A 19,081-nucleotide genomic window follows, 5' to 3' on the forward strand; every position below is an offset into this window, starting at 1 on the left:
AAGGGGATAGCGCAAAGCTACAAAAGGGATACAGACCCTTTTCAGATTTAGACAAATAAGCCATCCAAAGGCGCGGAAAGCCAGACCGTTTAGCTGGATCAGTTCACACATGTTGTATGTTCTAGTTTCTACCAAAATAAACTTTTACAATGCTGTACAAAGAACAAATTGGTTAGTTCCCCGTTCAGTTACTTGGTTTGCAAAAGAAATCATGAGTATCACAGACAGCCTTTGTTCCATCTAACTGTTTAAAGTTACCTTTAAATGGAAAAAGAAACCATGAGATGTAAAACGTTGGTGATTTGTAACCTCTCAAACTATTTTACCCTGATATTAACAAGTTGTTATTTAAAATGTGTGATCAGTTGAAATTCCTTTAAAAATAGAAATAATTAAATATTATCTGAAGCCAGTAATAATGCTTAGAAATAACATACCCAAAGCCTTGACAAGATTAAAAAAAACCAGACCAGGATTGCTAAACTGTTCATTTGCTTGATCATATGTCCTTGAGCAAGGTAAAAGGGCACTTTTCAGCAAAGAGAAATAAAATCCAGTACTGAAAATCTGAGAGGGGATACCTGCTTTTGGAAGGAACAGACCTGAATCTGCATAATCTTTCTACTTCCCGGCTTTGTGTTACTGTTTGTCTTGATGCACTTCTCTCTGTCTCTTTTGTCAGCACATTTGAAATGTATTTGCTTATTTTCCTAATAAGTTTCTGATGTATTTACATTACTTTGCTTCAAAAGTACATTTTTAAGGATAGTATTTCTTGGTGCTCTTCCTTTCCCACCCTTCCCCCTTAATAATTCCCCTGGACCTCTGTTGCTTGAAGCAGACTTTGGCTAGCCCCAGATTCGATGTCAAAGGCCATGACCCGATGTCAGAGCAGCCCATGCTGCTGGCCTCTTCTTTGAATAATTATCTGGAGTTTATTGTGTTGGAGGGGTGGGCTTGGGGGCAGCACAGTCACCCTGGCAAACCAGACCAATGGGCTCTGCAGCTGGACCACGACCCAACAATGGACCTGTAGGTTACACACAAAATCCAGCAGCACAAAAGATTCGGTTAAAAATGGACATTTGGCCACAGAAGTTTTGGCCTTAGAACAACCATTTTTTCCGCCTTCTGAGTGTAATGTGGGTTTGACACCTTTAATCGAAAGGAAAAAAGTATTATGTAAAAAAATGTATATAACTGAAGTATTTTTCTTACCCTCTTCCCCAACAGTTAGAATCTCCATTCTGGATATAGCCTAAGATGTTAATTCGAGGTTTCTAGTTGCTGAACTTCACTCAGAACTTCAAAGCACTGAACTTACTTGTTTTTTTCCCTAGAAATTCTGTGCAATCCTAATTCTTCTAGAAACAAGAACAAAGCTCCCAATACTTTTATGTCTATTGATATTTTCCTCTTAAAGTGCTGAGAATGGGTTTGTTCAAAACAGGTATGATAAAGGTTCAGTATCCAGACTTAATGAGTCAACAGTAAATGATAGTAAAATGTCCATTTTCTTTGGGCTTCTTTATCTTTTCCTCTCCCCAAAGAGGACTTAAAAAGCCTGAAATCCAGATTGTGGAGTGCTGTCTCTTCTTATCAGGACTGAATGAAAGGCTGCTGGAGGTGGACTTGCTGCTCTGGAGGGGTGGGAAGAAAAAAAAGTGCTTTCAAGGTCTGACCTCGGATTCTTTCTTAATTTTATCTAGCCCTGACCTGTTGGCTCTGCTCTGGCTCCTTTCAAGGCCTTCAGAGCTTCACAAACATTCAGCAGCTGAAGGAAACAATGACAGGGCTTTCAGGGGTTGCAATATTACACTCTCGTGTAACCTTGGCTAGGTAGCCTGTCAACAGATGCTTTCTATGAAGCATTTGCCAGAAAGCCAAAATTTTGGCTGTGTTGATACCAGTGAACATGGCTCTGCAACATTCTTGATTCAGGACTCTTCAGTTTGTATTCAGTATAAGCTTCAGCTGAATGAAGAGTTACCCAGAGCATGTCTTATGTGTACAGTGTGGTCATGGAACCTGCTGGTACGGGTTTTATACTTACATTTAATGCTATAAATTTACTTGGAATAGAAGAATCATATGAAGACAAATTATCAGAATTGGAATGGGATAAACACAGTTTGATCTTTTGCAGAAAACTCATTTGAAGATAGTGTTAAAATGTAACCAGGACATTTGCATTTCTGTGGTTTTTTTTGAGAAGGGAGGGTGGAATTATGTAAGGATTAGGATTTTTCATTGGCTGGGTTGTTAGCATCATGCTGCTTTAAGCTTAGAGGGTTTTAATTGTGTAGTAGAATGTATTGAGAATGGAAATCTGTTCCATTGTGAATATGACAGGGACTTGATTGTTCTTAGTAACTTTTCCTAAAAGTTCAGTCTGTGGTATTTGGGTAATTTTAGAATGAGGAGTTGCATTAAAAAGTACTTCACCAGCTGCAAAGTGATTAGAAGCACATTTTTTGTTTTAGTTGTTTTAACTGCTAATACAGGCATTTAATCTTTGTGCCTCTAGTTTTTCCAGCTGTGTTCATTGGAGGTGCATGAGGACACCATCTGGCAGTAATGAGATATAACTCTACCAGATGGAACTAACCCACGTTCATTGGAGAGATGTGCCTTCCTCTCCCTATGTCACCTTTATCGCTAGGGAAATGTCTTCAAAACAGAGGACTTTCCCTCCCACCTCCCCTTCCTCCAAATAACGGTAGCTGCTACAGCAGTCATCCCAGCAAAACCTGCTTTTCAGTGGACATATTTCAAAGGCCAGTAAGGGTCAACAGAAGCACCATTTATTCTATTGTGGAATGATGCCAGATTGTTTTAGACGGTGTTGTGTATTTGTCTCAATGTTTTAGAAGAACTGAGTTTGAGACAGTAACTCAATAGAATTCCATGGAATACACCAAAATACACTAAAACTAGTTCTGGCATAAGAAGATACCAACTCTGTAGTTGCTTTTGCCTACCATTGTGTATGTATTTACCAGATCATTTGTATTTCCCTAAGCTTTGAAAACTGGGCTCTGTATATTTAATCCACATTTAACTAGTAAATATGCATAACATAAACATATTAAAGTCCTAAGTTTTGGAAAAGAAAACAAGAAATCTAAATATTAGTATTTCTGACTGACAGCTGCTTTGTAGCAGCAACTTCTCCCCTACTGAAAGAGAAATGGAAGATTTACATGGAAGCAAGGCTGATGCAGTAGTAAAAAACAGTGAATGAGTTTGAGCTGGTGCAATAAAACGTGAATGCTTCGGCAAACTGTAGAGCAACACAACTGCTAATAAATCAAGTCTCAATTCTTCATATTTTTGCAGTTTCTCTCAGTTTCTTGTGTCCAGATAAGCAGCTGTGGTTCTTCCTCCATGCTGGGAAATGAAATGACTTGTCACAAAACAGGGTTGGAACATCTGGGTGCACTGTAATTTCTTTCTTGAAGAAGCTGTTTTTTAGCATTAACATTAGTAATGGCCACAAGCTTCCTGCCTGCTGTCTGAGAAACTGAACATCGTCTCTAAGATTGCATCTCAGGGATGCAGTACGACAGTACAATACACAAGTAAATCATTGTCATCTGAATTCTTGCTGAGCTTCAGCTCATGTAATGCTTAATGGTTTTTCCAAGTTACAATCCATATTTTAAATGATAGTTCAACTTAATGGTTTTGCTCATACATGCAGAGTTTACCTTTGCCATAGTTCCACTGTAAGGTGCAGAACCTATTCATAGCCTTGCAAAACAAAAAGAAGGCTCCCCCAGGTGTCCTGCTTCTGAAAGACCCACCAGGGTTGAATCTGTAGGGCTCACTGCAGATTTTTATGGGAGAGTGAATGACAGGATCCAGGATTCCAGAGGAGTATCACCAGGGAACAATGATGTACAAAAACTGTAGGAAAATGAGGCTGATCCTACATAAATTGTAAACTGGGTATTTTTGGGACAGTATCTATTTTGATAATTTGAAATTAATCTAAAGGTACTTAGTTTTTTCCTGCTTTTATTTTATGGAAGTGTTATTAACAGAGGTGAAATTTGTGCCTCTGGTTGAACTGTTATTTATGTATGCTTAATCCTAACATCTTTTGGTTATATGAAAAGGGTATGTGAGGGAGCTCTGTTGTCCTGTGTGAATATATCCCAGTTTATCACACCCAGCCTACAATGTCTTTTGAGACAGCCTCTATGTACTCTGGAGGCATTCTTGTAATAAAATTGATGAATTAGCTCTAGCATGTTTATATCACCATCAGTGCCGGCCTCTTGATTTGTACAGTGTAGTTTTTGCATCCTTTCCGTGAGCTGATTTAAGTAATAACAATAAAAATGCCTTTTAAAAAGCTGTAGGTGCTGTGACAATTTTATAACAGCCTAATGCCAGCAGCATGAAAAAAGAAACAAATAAAACAAACCATATTCAACAGAAATGAAGTTTAAAAAATTCAGCCAGTTGGTAAACAAGCAACAGAATTCTTCCTGTTCACCTTAGGCCTGGAAACCAGCCTTCAATCACTACCCAGCTGCTGGCAACTGCAAGAGAATTAGTTGAAATGACTCAGTGTAACCAGCTGTTCAGGGAAGTTTGGAAATACAGGGGTAAAATGTTGCTGTGAGGTGTTTTTTTTTACTTAAACCAAATGTATGTGTTGAATGGGCTGAGTAAAGGACTGCACCTACTTTGTTTCTGAATAGCAGTGATCTTCTGTGGGAAGAAGTGTTACTCCTGGGTATGTTATGACCATGACTGATGGCCTCAATACCCGCTTCCCTGTTTTCTGAGCCTCTTGAGCCTCCTGTTGCTGTATAATGTGCATGGATGGCGTGCACTAAATTTGAGACTGTCAGCCCCCCCAGGTGGCTCAATCTTTTATCAGTGATTTATGTGTAAACTATTCAGGATACCTATGCTGGTTAAAGATAAGAAAGCTTCTGAAGTTTGTTTTCTCAGAGTATGTCTGACTTTGAGTGTTTGATCCAGCTGATGAACTGCTAGATGGAAATGTTTATGCCAAGTTTGTATTGTGATTGCCATTGAGGAGTAGATTAGATCAAAAGCCTTGAAATGAAACTAACGGTACTTAAAAATATTCTAAACAGAGGCTACTTCAAAAAATATTTTCCACTGTTTCATAAAAACAAATAGTGTACAAGTATCTGTTGGAACTGGAGGTAGATCTTTTGGCTATTGGTTGTCTTTGTTTTGCATGTGGTGGAGCAATGATCAACACGGGACAGCATCTCAGAAGGTACTTTGTGTTGATCATAGCTAATGTTACACGTGTAATCTGAGAAGCAAGTTTTACATCAAATTCTTTTGCTGCTCAGTACACTGTCTTTAAAATTCTTTTATATGGACCTTTTTAGTTTACTATGACATTTAGGCTTTTCTGGGCCAGTACATAATGCAGCCCTCCTCAGTTGCTGCTGCAATTACAGATACCAGCGGCTGGTTTTTCAGCCACTAAAACAGTAATATGTGACAGCTAAAAAATTCTGTCATTTGTTTTGGATTGAACTAGTCTTGCTACCAGCTGAACCTCAATGTCCTGAAGTGATCCTTGAGTTTTATGTGGTAGAGACTAGTTGAGAGACTGAAGTTTTAAACAGGTTCTTCTATATAGCAGTGGTTCTCTTTGAAGCTTCTTGCACTACACAGGAGCAAGATGAATGGTATTCAACATTGTACTTTTTCTACATGTAGAGCATAGAAGACACTTAACAAGTTTTAAAAAATGTGCTTTTCTCCAAGCCATTTGATTTTTTTTGGTGGGAGTTACGTTTTTACTTTCCTTGCACATCCCATCGTTCTGCCTCCTCCCAGTCAAGTGTTAATGAGGAATTCAGTTAAAAAAAAAGGCAGCAATGAGGATAAACAGACCTCACAGGCTCCTCATTCAGCTCAGCAGGGCACTAGACCTCAGCTATTCTTCATTTCACAGTGAAGATGATCAGTTCTGGGTGACCACTTTCAAAGGGCAGAGAGTTTTTGAAGGTGCTCGGCAGGATGATGAATTGTTGTGTCTGTCATCCTGGGTCCTGCGGAAATGCAGCGGGGGTCTCTTCTGCAGGAACTTGTAAAGGAAAAGGTCGACAGTGATGCTTGGCTGGCTGGATGCCACCTGGGTAGGTGAAATCTCTTCAAGGGTCTGTTAATAGTACCCGAATTCCCATTTTTTCTAAGAACGGATGGGAGAATCGATTACTGAAACATCCTCTAAAGAGGAATCCTAATGAGATCTTAAAGATGTCTTGATGGCTTCTCTTTAAAATCTTTGCTTTGAGTACTTCAGTAACGCTCTACCTGGCTGTACTCTAGCACAGGTGAGGAAGCCTGGGAAGGTGTGTATTTCTGCTTTGCTGAGATGTGTGCTGTAATTTGTCCTAACAAGTCCCCATAACTTGATTTTAGTGTATTCAAACCACTTGGTACTTCTGAAGTGTAGCTATCTTCCTGGTTGAGCTTAGTGTTTTTAAATGCATCTTCCCTTCGCATGTCTTTTTGTTTTTACCAGGTTTTAAGAGATTGCAATGGTTTCCATATAATTTGCTTACTCGTTTTCTGAATTTTCAGTATTAAAATTCCATATTCTCTTTTATCACATACTTAAGGTTATTTTGTGTGTTTGTGTCCATCTCCTCCTATTCTCTGTAGTTTGTTGGGAACAACTGATGTCCTCTGTTGTTAAAGTGATAGTGTAAACTGAAAAACAGAACTTCAAAGCAGATGAGAATATTACTCTAGTTAAAAAAGAAATCACAAGTTCTTTTATGTTTTGTTATTTATATCATCTACTTGTGATGTTAAAGTCTATTTGAAAAATGGGAATGGGCTCCTCTTGCCTATTCTGCCACTAGTGTTAAACACATTGAAGAAATACTTTAATCTAAATTTAAGAGCCCCTTTTGTTTTACAGCTATATTTAGGTTTTGGTAAAACAGTATCTTAAACATACATAGAAATGTAAACTCTACCTGGCAATAGTTAATTTAAAGCTGATGGTGGTAACTACAGCACAAAAAGATTGTCTACTTCAAAAGAATATGAAAAGATTTTATAAAATGCATTATTATGGAATTACTGTGCTGTGCTTGCGGAAACCTCAAATCAAGAGCTGTTGAGGTTGTATTGCTGGTGCAGAGACTGCAGAGGGAGCCAAGGATCCGATGTGAACAAAAGTCCTATTTGTGGTGAAGAGATGTCAGGGATTTGTGTTCCTGTTTATTTCATGAGAGAGGCTATGTCAAATCCCAGCTAAAGTGAGAAAGAAAGAAAGAGCAGTGCTTACTTTGAGAAGGGACAATGTTGCGGTGTTTTAGGGCAAGGAAAAAATAAACAAGATCAGCACAGTTATGTAACATCTAAACCTTCTGAAAATCTTAATAGAAGGAAATAGGCTCATGACAATAGAAGAATGTCCTAATGCCTACATCAGTGCTGGGGTGAAGTTTAGCTAGACCCAGAAGAGCTCATACATACTAATAGCAAATGCTACCACCTTGCAAATCATCATTGTCTAGAAGGGATTTGTTGCAAATATCAGCACAAGGGAGTAGGCTGCAGAGAAGCAGTGCAGCCATCCTGGGGTTTTGCATACCTAGCCACCTATGGGTTCCCTGTGCCAGCCCCACTTACGGAAAGCTCAAGGCGCCTTTTGAGCTCATTTCTCTGTAGTAATTTTTCACCTGGATCAAGGCCAGTGTATCATTAACAGAGCTGAGGGAAGCAGCAAACTGCAATACAGCCATCCACAGATGTGGCCAGAGAAGGGGAAACAGGGAGACCCTTCAAGCTGGGACAGTGACCTCCTAAGAATGCCAGAACAAGCTTTCAAGAAAACACGTAGAAGTGGAAGTTGTTAGTCACAGGCACTGTTAACAGTCAGTGTTCTTTCACAGTACATCTCCTCTTAGAACCTGGAACAAAAACATTTCCTGTTTCTTTGCTGGGTCCTGTCTTCCTGCCTTTGCTTTGATTGCCCTGCTTCGTTACAGCCTGCTTATCCAAAAATAAATGTTAGTTTCTGTGGCCTCATGCTGGCTGTTTTAACAAGTCTTTATTATATACTGAAAACACGTTCAATATGCTGAATCCTGCTATTAAATCTAACTCTATAGCTATGAAGGTGTGATTTTATTACAGATAGAAATGCGGTATTTAATCCTACTCCCACTAATTGTTGTTACAAAGTTCTGTTTCAGGCTGTCAGAAGCAAGACTGGGAAATAGTGGCTGATTCTGGGAAAAAATTCAGAGAAATTCTTAGGGCTGGAGAAAGGACAGGCTTCCAGGCATCCAGCCTGCTCATCGGGCTGCTGACTGTAGTGGACAAGTTTTGAAACAAACTTGCAGGAGAATCAAGTTACCTGGCTATCTGCTGAAGTCCGAAAGTCCTTACTTTTTACTTGAGTCTCATTATTCCATTTCTCTTTGTATAGATCCTAGAAGAAAGTATCATGTAAGGCTGCTGGCATATAACAGTATGGAAGAAGGTTATCAGGCAGACCAAACAGTCAGCACTCCAGGATGTGTCTGTAAGTGTTATAGGTGCATGAAGAATTTATTAGAAGCTGAGATGTTTCATGGTCCAGCAGCTCTGTGTTTTTAACCTATAAATAATCAATTAATTCAGTGTAAAACAGAGAACCAGAAAGATTGTATCTGTGACAAGTACTATCCTAGTCATCCTGCAACTGAGACAATCTCCAGTGTTCATGAGCTGCAGCTGAGGAAACAAGATAGCTACCAAGTTTTCCTCCACTGCTAGATTGCCTGCATCGTCTAACCAGTGACGTATCATGTGTCTTATGAGAGATTTATCTCTCTCCTTTTTCTCTATTTATAGTTTTGACTTTGGTCTTGACTAAACAAGTGGGACTAGAGAAGTGATAAGTGACATGTATTGGGTTGGAAGCTTGAACTAGATTCCTGGGTCTGAATACCAGATAGTGCTGGGTAGGGGCAGATTTGAATCTTAAACCTTTGGCTTAAAGGCAGGCTCAGGCCTGTCTTTGAATCATACCACTAGCTGTATACAGTTCAATAAATAATTAATGCTCCTTTTTGTTCTGAACAGCTGTCCGTGATCGCATGGTGCCACCACCGCCACCTCCTCACCACCTCTATGCCAAAGCTAACACTTCATCTTCTATCTACCTTCACTGGGGAAAGCCTGCCTTTACATCTGCACAAGTCATTAACTACACAATCCGCTGCAACCCAGTGGGACTGCAGAATGCTTCTCTGGTTCTCTACCTTCAAACGTAAGTGCAGTGCTGCTAATGAGTCTAGGTTTCCCATTTCCAGATCCTTTTCACTCAGATCCTACTCTTCCTGCTCTTAGTTGCCTTCTACTGTAACAACTTTTATCTCCCTTAGAGGACATTGCGTTTTGCCCAGTGGCTGCTAGTTTTGTTTCTTGGGTTTTTTAAGATGTGTTCATAGAACAGCTTTGTTCACTACCTGTGATGCTTGTGTTGGATCCCTGTACAAGTTCTTGAATGGCTATTTAGCTAAGTTGAATTTAGTTTTAAGGTCTTTTTGAACCAAACAAAAGAGAATAGGTAGCTTGTCTGGGCAAAGTGGCTTCATCCAGTGTCTGATTTTAAGACTGGAATCAAGAATTTTTGAGATGTGAGAGCTCGAGCATGTTACTGTGGGAATGCCACATTCCTGAGTGTGTGGCACCCTGCCAGGAGTGCGCTGAGTGGGAACTAGAGCTCTTTCAGAGAAGCAACACATGAGGCATAGAATGGCAGAACAGAGAAGAAATTCTGCCTAGGCCTGGTGTCCCGCTCTGCTCAGGTGGTGTGGGCACAGAAGACACTGCTCCATTGTGACTGCCTATGATAGGGGCAATGGTGCTGTTGAGGGAATCCATGTAGCTCCCTCAATACGTGGCTTTACTCAAGACTTCTAAATAAGAAAACAGCTGTCCTGAAAGATAGTTTCCATCTTAATGTCAGTGGTTTTCTCTTCAAAGAGCGCATCCCCTGCTGTATAACTCCTGACTTAACGATCTGACACAGTATAATCACCATGTAAAATTCTTAGTGTGCAGTATGGAGCATGGCAATGAATGCTGCTGTTTGTGATAGGATGATGCTATTGCAAATATTGGTGACTGCTTTTGCAGTATGAAAGATGAAAATACTAAGTGAGATTTAATAAAGCAATATCTGTAGAGTAACACCATTTTAAATTGAGATTTAATCTTGACTGGGTGTTGCCACCCTGGTCTATCCCACCCCGACAGTCAGAATAAAGCAGAATGTCAACAACTGACTTTGTGATCAAATAGTAAACGACAATATTACAGTTAATATAATCAATTTTACAATTAATAAATTACCAAATGCAACTACAATATGAATAGGGAACATTCATATTCTACAGAGATCCCTAAAACATGAGGTGATAGAGGCTGTAAGTGGAAGGGGAAGTTGAATGCATAGACACTGCCTGTTCTGTGAACTGAGAAGCAGATCTGGGAATAGCTGATGGAGCCAACATCATGTGCTTTTTCAGCTTGTGGTGCTGGTTGTAGTATAAGTGTTACTCCAGCTTGAAGCATATTGTGCTATGGACAAATGCAGAAAGAGCTGAGTTTGGGACACTCACCGGTGTTCTGGGCAGTAATATTCTTACACTTGCTTGTGCATCAGCTGTCCAAACAACCTTTAGCTTAAGTTAACTGACAGCACACAGAACATCTGCAGGAGAGTTCCAAGTTAGTACAATTACATTTTCAGGTAGACAGTGCAGATGGACCATGTGTCTGGACTTGCACTGGTTTGTCTTGTGTGGAACTGACAGTGGGAATCTACTCATGTTGACTTAAGAGATATCAATTGGGTTTGGGATCTTAAAGTCAACTGCTGCAGTTAAATGTATTTTATTCCTTCATCGGTACAGGTCAGAGACTCACATGTTAGTTCAAGGTCTTGAGCCAAAAACCATGTATGAATTTGCAGTTCGGCTCCATGTGGACCAGCTCTCCAGCCCCTGGAGTCCAGTAGTCTACCATACTACCCTTCCAGAAGGTAAGGCACTAGCAGAGGACCCCATAGCTCTAAAAATAAAGCTCAGTAAACCAAATGGCATGAAAAATTGCTTATCAATTTCAAGCTGTCTGAGATACAGATGTTGCTCTTCTTGGTGAGAGATAGAAAAGTGCTGTCAGGAAAATTTTTGTTTTGGAACTGGGAAATTGTTTTTCAAGAACCACCTAAAATCAGTAATGATTTTGATATAAAATTAGCAACCACTGAAAGGAAATAACTTGGATCAAAACTTTAAAATACGTATTGAAGAGGCATGGTTGTTTCCTAGGCACTATGGAAACATATTTTAAACCCCAGACTTCTAGAAACTGTAACCATATTACACATCTACTGCCCTGGCTGCTGGTTTGCTGCTCTGTCAGCTTGGTGAGTGGAAATCAAAAGCTGGAGGTCCATGTTCTCAGCATTGCAGTGTTTGGGACATACCCTGTTCACAGGGTAATGATGTGGGGGTTTTGTCAGTAACTGTTTCCTTCTGGAGTTGAAGGAAAAATACTAAATTTGCTTTTACAGAATCTGAGCTATTGATCAGATCAGAGTTAACAGGAGAGTTTCTCTTGAGGAGCAGTATGTGTTTGTATGTTTATCTGGGATGTAGCAGTAGCCATTAGGTCTGTTTCTTTCTGAGCAATTTAATTGCATGTAAATTAGGTTAGCCTAATAGCATTGTGTTACTGTTCTCACAGCACCATCTGGCCCTCCAGTAGGAGTGAAGGTGACTTTGATAGAGGATAATACTGCTTTGGTTTCCTGGAAGCCACCTGATGGTCCTGAAACAGTTGTTACACGATACACTATCCTGTATGCATCCAGGAAGTCTTGGATTGCTGGGGAATGGCAAGTGTTGCACAGAAAAGGTAAACTAAAATCATAAACCTGTGAACTGAATAAACAATAAGGCTGCTTATAAGATGCTTTGTTACTTTCAGCTCCCTTGGATTACACTAAGAAATTCATTTGAATGTTCATGTGAAAGTTATAAGAAAATTATAATTAGTTTAGAATTATTCCTATGGTTGCAATGAAAATGTATTAAAGAACAAATAATGCTGAGAAGGTGAGGGGAGAGCAGCTCTCTGTGTTGCTCTGGTGCTCAGTGTGTGCATGTGAACCAAAATGTCTCATAAATCCAATTACATCCATCTTAGCTCTGTTGTAACCAGGATTGTGATGGTTTCATTTTGTAAATGCGCTTTTTCAGGTCTCTGAAGTCTCTGAGATGCCTTGCTTTCCAGAAATAAATTTATAAATGTGGCTGTGTGGGATTAGATGTTCCTTTCAATCACTGCCAATCCAGTTAGCTCAGTTCACTTAATGAACTTTCCCCTACTCCCAGTAAATTGCTCTGCAAATTGAATTTAACTCTCTGGCTCTATTCTGCTGCTGAGCCCTGGCTAGCTAACCTAACAGGAACTCAGGTATGGGGATGTGAACTTCAGTCACATCTTTGTGATTAGATACTGTATACATTTTTATAGGGATTTTCCAGGATAATACTATGATTTGAAGAGCTGCATTGAGAACAGATTTCTACTATAGTCAAAAAAAAGAAAAAGGCATTTACTGTTCAGTTGGTATTCCAGACAGATAGAGGCAGTGCAGAATAGATAAAGTTCTAATTATATATTAAACCAGAGAGGGAAGCTCAGTGTTATAGAATAAAGCCATGTGCTTGAGTAGCTTATTTAAGAGGATTGCCCAGGAAAAGTTGCTATTTTGTTGTTCTGTGTTGTTTGATGGCTGAAAGCTTCGTTGTCAGCAGAATGAGGCTTGAAATTTTCCATGGAGAAAATTCATAAAGAAATGAGTGCACTTACAGAGGACAGTTGGTTTTGCCATCAATGAGAAGAGCTGTTTTAGTTCAAAGATGGGGTTGTCCTTTGTGCTGCTCCTGAAGAGAGGACAAAGGACCAACAGCCATTCTGAAAGGTGGCAGTGCTGCTTTGTCTTTGCTGGAGCAGAATGGTATTTGTTGGGCTGGCCTCAAGTAGAATGGTCAGCTGTGAAGAGTGACAGTAAAATGACTATTACTGGCGAGCAAAAGTTGTGAACAACAACTAGTATCTGAAGTATCAATGAGGCCTAACTATAGGGGGAAGATTGAGCCCATGGTTTTTCACTGTTAAAATTGTTCAAAGAAACAGTGATACAAAGTTGTCCCATTAACTTGTGGAAGGAAACAGTGATGTAAAGTTGTCATATTAAGAGACCAGTTTAATACTAATTTTTACTCACTAAAATCCCCAGCAGATGTAAATTCTCAGAGAGCTTATATGTGAAGAGTGCATCTTGTTATTTGGGTGATGTCTGTTGTATGCAGCAAAGTGACTGAATTGCTTTCAGGTATGTACTTCAGCTCAGCCAGGGATGTAAAACAGAGCAGCATCTCAGACAGTGTTTTATCACAGGTATTTCAGATGAGGGGATGCCAATAACAGTAAACATTTTCATGTGTTCCCATACTAAAAGTGTTGTCTGGAATGAGCAAATGGAGAGCTATAAATCTCAGTATATTACTATGTCCATCAATGCTAGAGTCACTGGTTTTGTATTTTGACAGATATATTAGGGTATGAGGCATGGCATTGGAGTTAAGGCATTGTGATGCATTAGGACAATCTGTTGTGCTCTTAATTAAAGTACAGATGAGAAAGTCTGAAAGAAAGTTAGTATGTCAAGGTAAAATTGGGCAAATACTGTGCTACACCCATGAAAGTCCTTTCACAGGTCATTTGAGATAGACACAGGGTTTGGGTTTTTTAATGAATTTATTGTGATAAGATCAGCTACCCTAGGCACTAATAAAGAGCATTGTTTTGTCTTGACACTAAACTTGTTCTGCAGAAGATTTGTGAAATCTTAACCCCATTCTGTTCCCATATCTCCAAAGACAGCCCCCAAATAAAAAAACAGCCCCTCCAAGCCAAGCGAAAACACCACAATATCAACCCTACCACCTATAAAAGGCATAGCACAGGCTTTAGTTTATGCATGCAAATTTCTACCAATCCACCAACGTAAAAACCAAAACTCTCTAATTTGACTGAGCTTATCTTAGGCGCGGCAGTGTTAGAAAATGTAACTGCAGTTTGCTGCTGATTTGTGATCTGAGTTACCTTCCAGCCGCCTTCCCCCTTTTCACCAGTTCCCTTCAAGTGGATCAGAAGTTACAGCCTTTGCACACTTGGTGTGCAGTAAATCAGTACAAAGTGCTTACTTGCTTTAGCGATGCAGCAGATTTGAAAGGAGCTGGTGGGAAAGAGCCTGTAATATTGAAATGTGACCTTTCGCCCTTGCTGGTGCTAAATATTACAGCTCCTTTGGTTACAGATACCTCACATTTTACTTCAAATGCTTTCAGCTAATGGGTGGTGTTTATGGAAGAGCTGAAACAGCTTTTGAAGTAGCTTCCCTTTTACCAAATGTATAATCTTTTCTGTCAGCAAAACAACCTTGTATTTTATACACTGCTAATGCTACTGTAAATTCCGGCTTCTGAAACTGATTTCAAAGGTTGAAATTTAGACTCAAGTCTGAGAAAGTGAATGGAATATGTGAAAGAGACCAAGGATTAGATTTTTACTTGTAACTGCCACTGTTTAGGGAAAGAAAAGCAGTATATTTCTATGGTAGAAAGAAACAGGCATTTTAGAAATGAATTGGAATTTTAAGCAGTAGTCTTCAGTGCCTAGCCAAGCAGAGCTCTTATTGGCTTTGATAGGAGTTTTGCCTGTCTAAGGACAATGCAAGTGAATCCTATTGATGTTCTTAATCTGTTTTCCTGCCTTCAGGGACTTTAGGAAATGAATCCTTAACATGTGAGAAAGACATTTTCTGTAGTATTTTTAGTAGCACAGCTTAGATGCACAGTAATCAAGGAAGCCTACGCAGGTCTAAATAGGGTTTAATTTTCTTTTTAAAGTATGGTTATAATGTACTCTTCCAAATCTGTCCTGTTCGTTTAACCAACTAGACCTGAAATTTGATAAACCTAACGTGAATTATTTTGTTACGACAGTTTTCATTCACATTCAGGCACATTGATTAGTATGTGGGGGAGGTCTGACATTCTGCTTTCTTTGTCTGACAGTCTGGTTACTAGCTGGAGCATCCTCACAGATAGGGTCACAACATAAATGCTATCACACTGAAATGCAGAGCACGCTGGATCTAGGATTAGTATGCTGTGTATCATAGCCAGTACTGGAATCTGGGGTTTGAACTTTACTGGCTGCAGTGTGCTGTGGTCAAGTAGTAGGGAGAGAAGGGACAGAAGGGACCAACAGGCAACCCCAGTGTTCATTCTGTACCCTGTGTATGCAGGTTACAATATGCCAGCAATCACAGTCCTCAAACAAGATTAGAGGTGGTATTGGAAAGAAAGTGTACGTCCCAATGTCTAAATCTCAGCCTGTTCCCACAGATGTTGTCTAACTGGAACTCTTTCTCAAATCTTTTCATAGGAGCAATGACCATGGCTTTGCTGGAAAACCTTGTGGCAGGAAACGTCTACTTGGTCAAAATAGCAGCCTCCAATGAAGTGGGAGAAGGACCCTTCTCAAATGCGGTAGAACTTGCTGTCCTCCCAAAGGAGACATCAGAGTCTAATCAGAGACCTAAACGCCTGGACTCGGGAGATTCCATAAGTCAGTAGCAATGTTTTGACCACTGCTGTCACAAGCAGTAGGAAAAAAACGTCCCTGTTTGTTTTAGCTTGTAACCACTGTCGGGGTATATCATTCTGTCCTTACACCATAGAATTTTATTGTAAATGAAACCATTTTGGAATTTTTATCTCAGTTCAACTCAGAAGTGGTTTAATTATTTTGCTCAGAAGTTGTAAGTTTACCTTTCAAATGACAACACATAACTGTTTTGAATTTCACATCAATATCAACTTTGCAGCCACTCTTCTAAGGCACTTCCTTTAAATCCTTTGTTTAAATACCAGTAGCACTGGTGAAATTAGAACCAAAAAGCCCAGCAGAGATAAGATGGCATCTCAAATATGTCTGTTGAAATTTGCTGGTTCCTGGTATTTCAGCATCCCAAATCACCCATCAGTCAGCGATACACCAGCCTATACTTTCACCAAACAAGTCAGCCCCACCCGCAGCTCTCTGGGGAGAACTTTTTTTAGCTTGTGGAAATTAAGGTAACATCAGTGGTTTCTCCAAATAAGAATGGAGTAACACATTGTCTTTATCTGATAGAACAGGGTTTACCTTAGTGACTTATTACAGATTTTAAAGCGATTTGGGGAGGCCAGAGCTAGCAGTTATTCAGGTACATGAACCTTTTACCCTGCTCTTGTTGCACATTGAATTCTGATTAAAACACAGGGATTTTTCTTGCTCAGGTTTTCTTCCTTCCTGGAATTCAGTTATTTTTTAGGCCTGTCTAAGCAAATAGTCATGTCCTCAGGATTGGGTTAATAGACATATGATGTCAAAACATGAACTAAACTGAGCCCTCCTGGGCAACAGTGGCTCCCTCCTAGGAGCCTTTTCTCTTTGTTATCTAGTAGCACCCTGCAAGGAAGGGGTTGAAGAGATCTCCTCTGCTCCATGTTGTAGGTCACCAAAGAGGCTGTGGTGTGTGGACGTGCTTCCCCTCCCACACCAGAACTGTGTATACTCCTCTGTTTGGTCTACAAGTTTTGTTTTCAAAAGTCTCAAACTGTATGACAGAGAAGGTCTGGAATCTCATTAAAAGGAAGCATTTGTCTCTGTGGTTGTGACTGTAACCCTGTTAATATCCTGACAGGGAGGAGGGGGCAACTGTTCTTATTTACTGAGCTTTTCTATGTTCTTTTTTTATAGCTTATTCTGACTATTACCATCTGGACCAGAAATCAATGACTGGCATTGCTGTGGGGGTTTGCATAGCCTTGACCTGCATCCTTATCTGCATCCTGATCTTAATTTATCGCAGTAAAGCCAGGTATGTTTTTGCTCTTGAAGACTGAGCTCTTTCTCAAGGCACTGATTCTTGGGATGTGCCTTCATCTCCAAGAGTACTAAGTTCTCTGAAGTACTCTGTCTCTTCACCTATTCCTACCAGCAGTGGAAACAAAGCACTTTGTTGGCTCTTCCTACTCTACCTGAGCCCCTTCTCCAATGAAGAGGAGGAAGAACTCACAGAGTGAGTCAGTGGTGCTTTGACAACTAAGTATGAGGCATGTTTCCAAATAAAAAAAAACCTTTTTGTGTCAGACAAGCATGCTGCTTTACATCATCTGCTCTTCCTGCTTAACCCTCCAGCCTGCCCAGACCTGGTTTGCAAGGCTTTAATCCTCTAGTGTTGCTGGACAAAACAAACTGACATAAAGCAGTGCCATGATGCAGTTTCTTTGCAGTGGCGCAAGCCACCATCTGTCTCGTCATCAGCTGCTATGGGGCATAAACTTGCCCAGTGACTTTCCATAACTTTGGGCTCAGAACAAAGCTAAGTTACTTGAAATAGCAAACTTTAAAACTGTCTGAAAGTGTATTTTAGTAACAAGGGCTTTTTAGCACATATGCAGGAAAAAATGCGGATTGGGAGACAGTCTCTGTGCAGCATGGTAGAAAGGCCTTAATATCATTAGTGGTTACTTCCTTCAAGTAATATTACTAATCATTACAATTCCTGTCTGCACATAAGCTTATAGCCTACTGTGTATGATTAACTGGAAGCAGATGTTATTTTTATCACAAGCAATAACATTTAAATTCCATGAGAGCTGGAAGTATTGTGTAACAAAATGTAAATGCCAAGAATATTACCAGTATTACTTGATTAGTAATAGCTTTGAAGTTTATCCTTGATTTTTTTGTATTTTCTTCCTGTGGGTCAATTTTATTCTTGCTTAACGTTGTGTAGGAAAACATCTGCTCCTAAACCTGTGCAGCAAAGCACTGACCAGCTGTCACATACCAGCATCTCATTAGCCAGTGCTAATGAGGTGGAGAAGAGTACTGAAGGAATTGCAGAGAACGAAGAATCCTTGTTGCCAATGATAGTGGGAAACAGCTTTATCGATGCTAAGGTAATGTGAGCTTTACTTGTTCCCAGACCAGAGATCTTTCTTCTGAATTCATTGCTGTAACATCAGAGTGCTTATCAAAAGTGAAATATGTACACTACAAATCCACAGGAAGTTTTTCTAATGGGGCAGCACAACTTTGGCAATACAGGGTCAAATTTTCACGACTTACCTGAGAGTTCAGCTAAGGATCTGATTCAGTACACTTGTTTCACTCTGTGTTCTGCAGATTGCAGTTTGACTCTGTCTTAGAAATGTCATTTGTGAAAATAAATGTGTTTGTCTCCATCTGTTGTAGGGGGGATCTGATCTGATTATTAACAGCTATGGGCCTGTCACAAAGGCTAACTGCAAGAAAAGGTGGCTGTTCTTCCAGGATACCAAGAAGGTGAAGACCGAGGAGGTAATTGCTCTAATGGGCAAGGATGTGCAATCTTTAATACCCTGTGTTTGTAAAGGAAGACGTGTAGTTTTCCATTTATGGAAAAGCATAATTAGTGGTCTAAGTTTTAATTGGGTGTGTTAAGGCTCACGGTGTTCTGCCTTGCAGTAAAGCCTTACGGAAGTTTTGTTTTCTGTCCCAAGTTGTCAGATAATTGTTAGTTGGTTGCTTTCTTGCCTGTGTCCTTTCGTCTGTGAGCAAAAGGATTTCTGTGTACTGGTCTGTGCGTAGCATCTACAGTACTAAATATGCAGTGATTTTGTATAAATAAAAATTAGTAATAGTATATAAAGAATGCTACCCTGACAGCTAAAACTTTGTTTGCTGAAGAGAACCAAGAGAGGGAAATTAAATTATTTACCCAAAATACTGAAGAAATTGAGAATCTGTGTAGAACTGTCTGGCTTCTCAAATGGTTACTGTGGACACGTTTGCTATTTGGATGAGAAAAATAACTGTTTAAAGCTAAAATGTTAAATCCTGAACATTATCATGCAAATTCACACCTATGGAGCATCTAACTAATGTTTCT

General features: G+C 39.8%; 1 protein-coding gene across 1 annotated transcript in view; it reads left to right on the forward strand.

The window, feature by feature from the left end:
- The window catches only part of PRTG (protogenin), a 79,229-nt gene that overhangs the window by 57,649 nt on the left and 2,499 nt on the right, over positions 1-19,081 (forward strand). The window contains exons 12-19 of the mRNA XM_062627872.1: positions 8,456-8,551; positions 9,094-9,280; positions 10,932-11,059; positions 11,767-11,937; positions 15,544-15,726; positions 16,903-17,023; positions 17,945-18,110; positions 18,406-18,510. Coding sequence (XP_062483856.1) covers positions 8,456-8,551; positions 9,094-9,280; positions 10,932-11,059; positions 11,767-11,937; positions 15,544-15,726; positions 16,903-17,023; positions 17,945-18,110; positions 18,406-18,510 — 1,157 coding nt within the window. The remainder of the gene's footprint in view (positions 1-8,455; positions 8,552-9,093; positions 9,281-10,931; positions 11,060-11,766; positions 11,938-15,543; positions 15,727-16,902; positions 17,024-17,944; positions 18,111-18,405; positions 18,511-19,081) is intronic.

This window comes from Pezoporus occidentalis, unplaced genomic scaffold (assembly GCF_034315485.1).
Source record: "Pezoporus occidentalis ecotype Australia unplaced genomic scaffold, CSIRO_AGI_Poc_V1 ctg11, whole genome shotgun sequence".
NCBI lineage: Eukaryota > Metazoa > Chordata > Aves > Psittaciformes > Psittacidae > Pezoporus > Pezoporus occidentalis.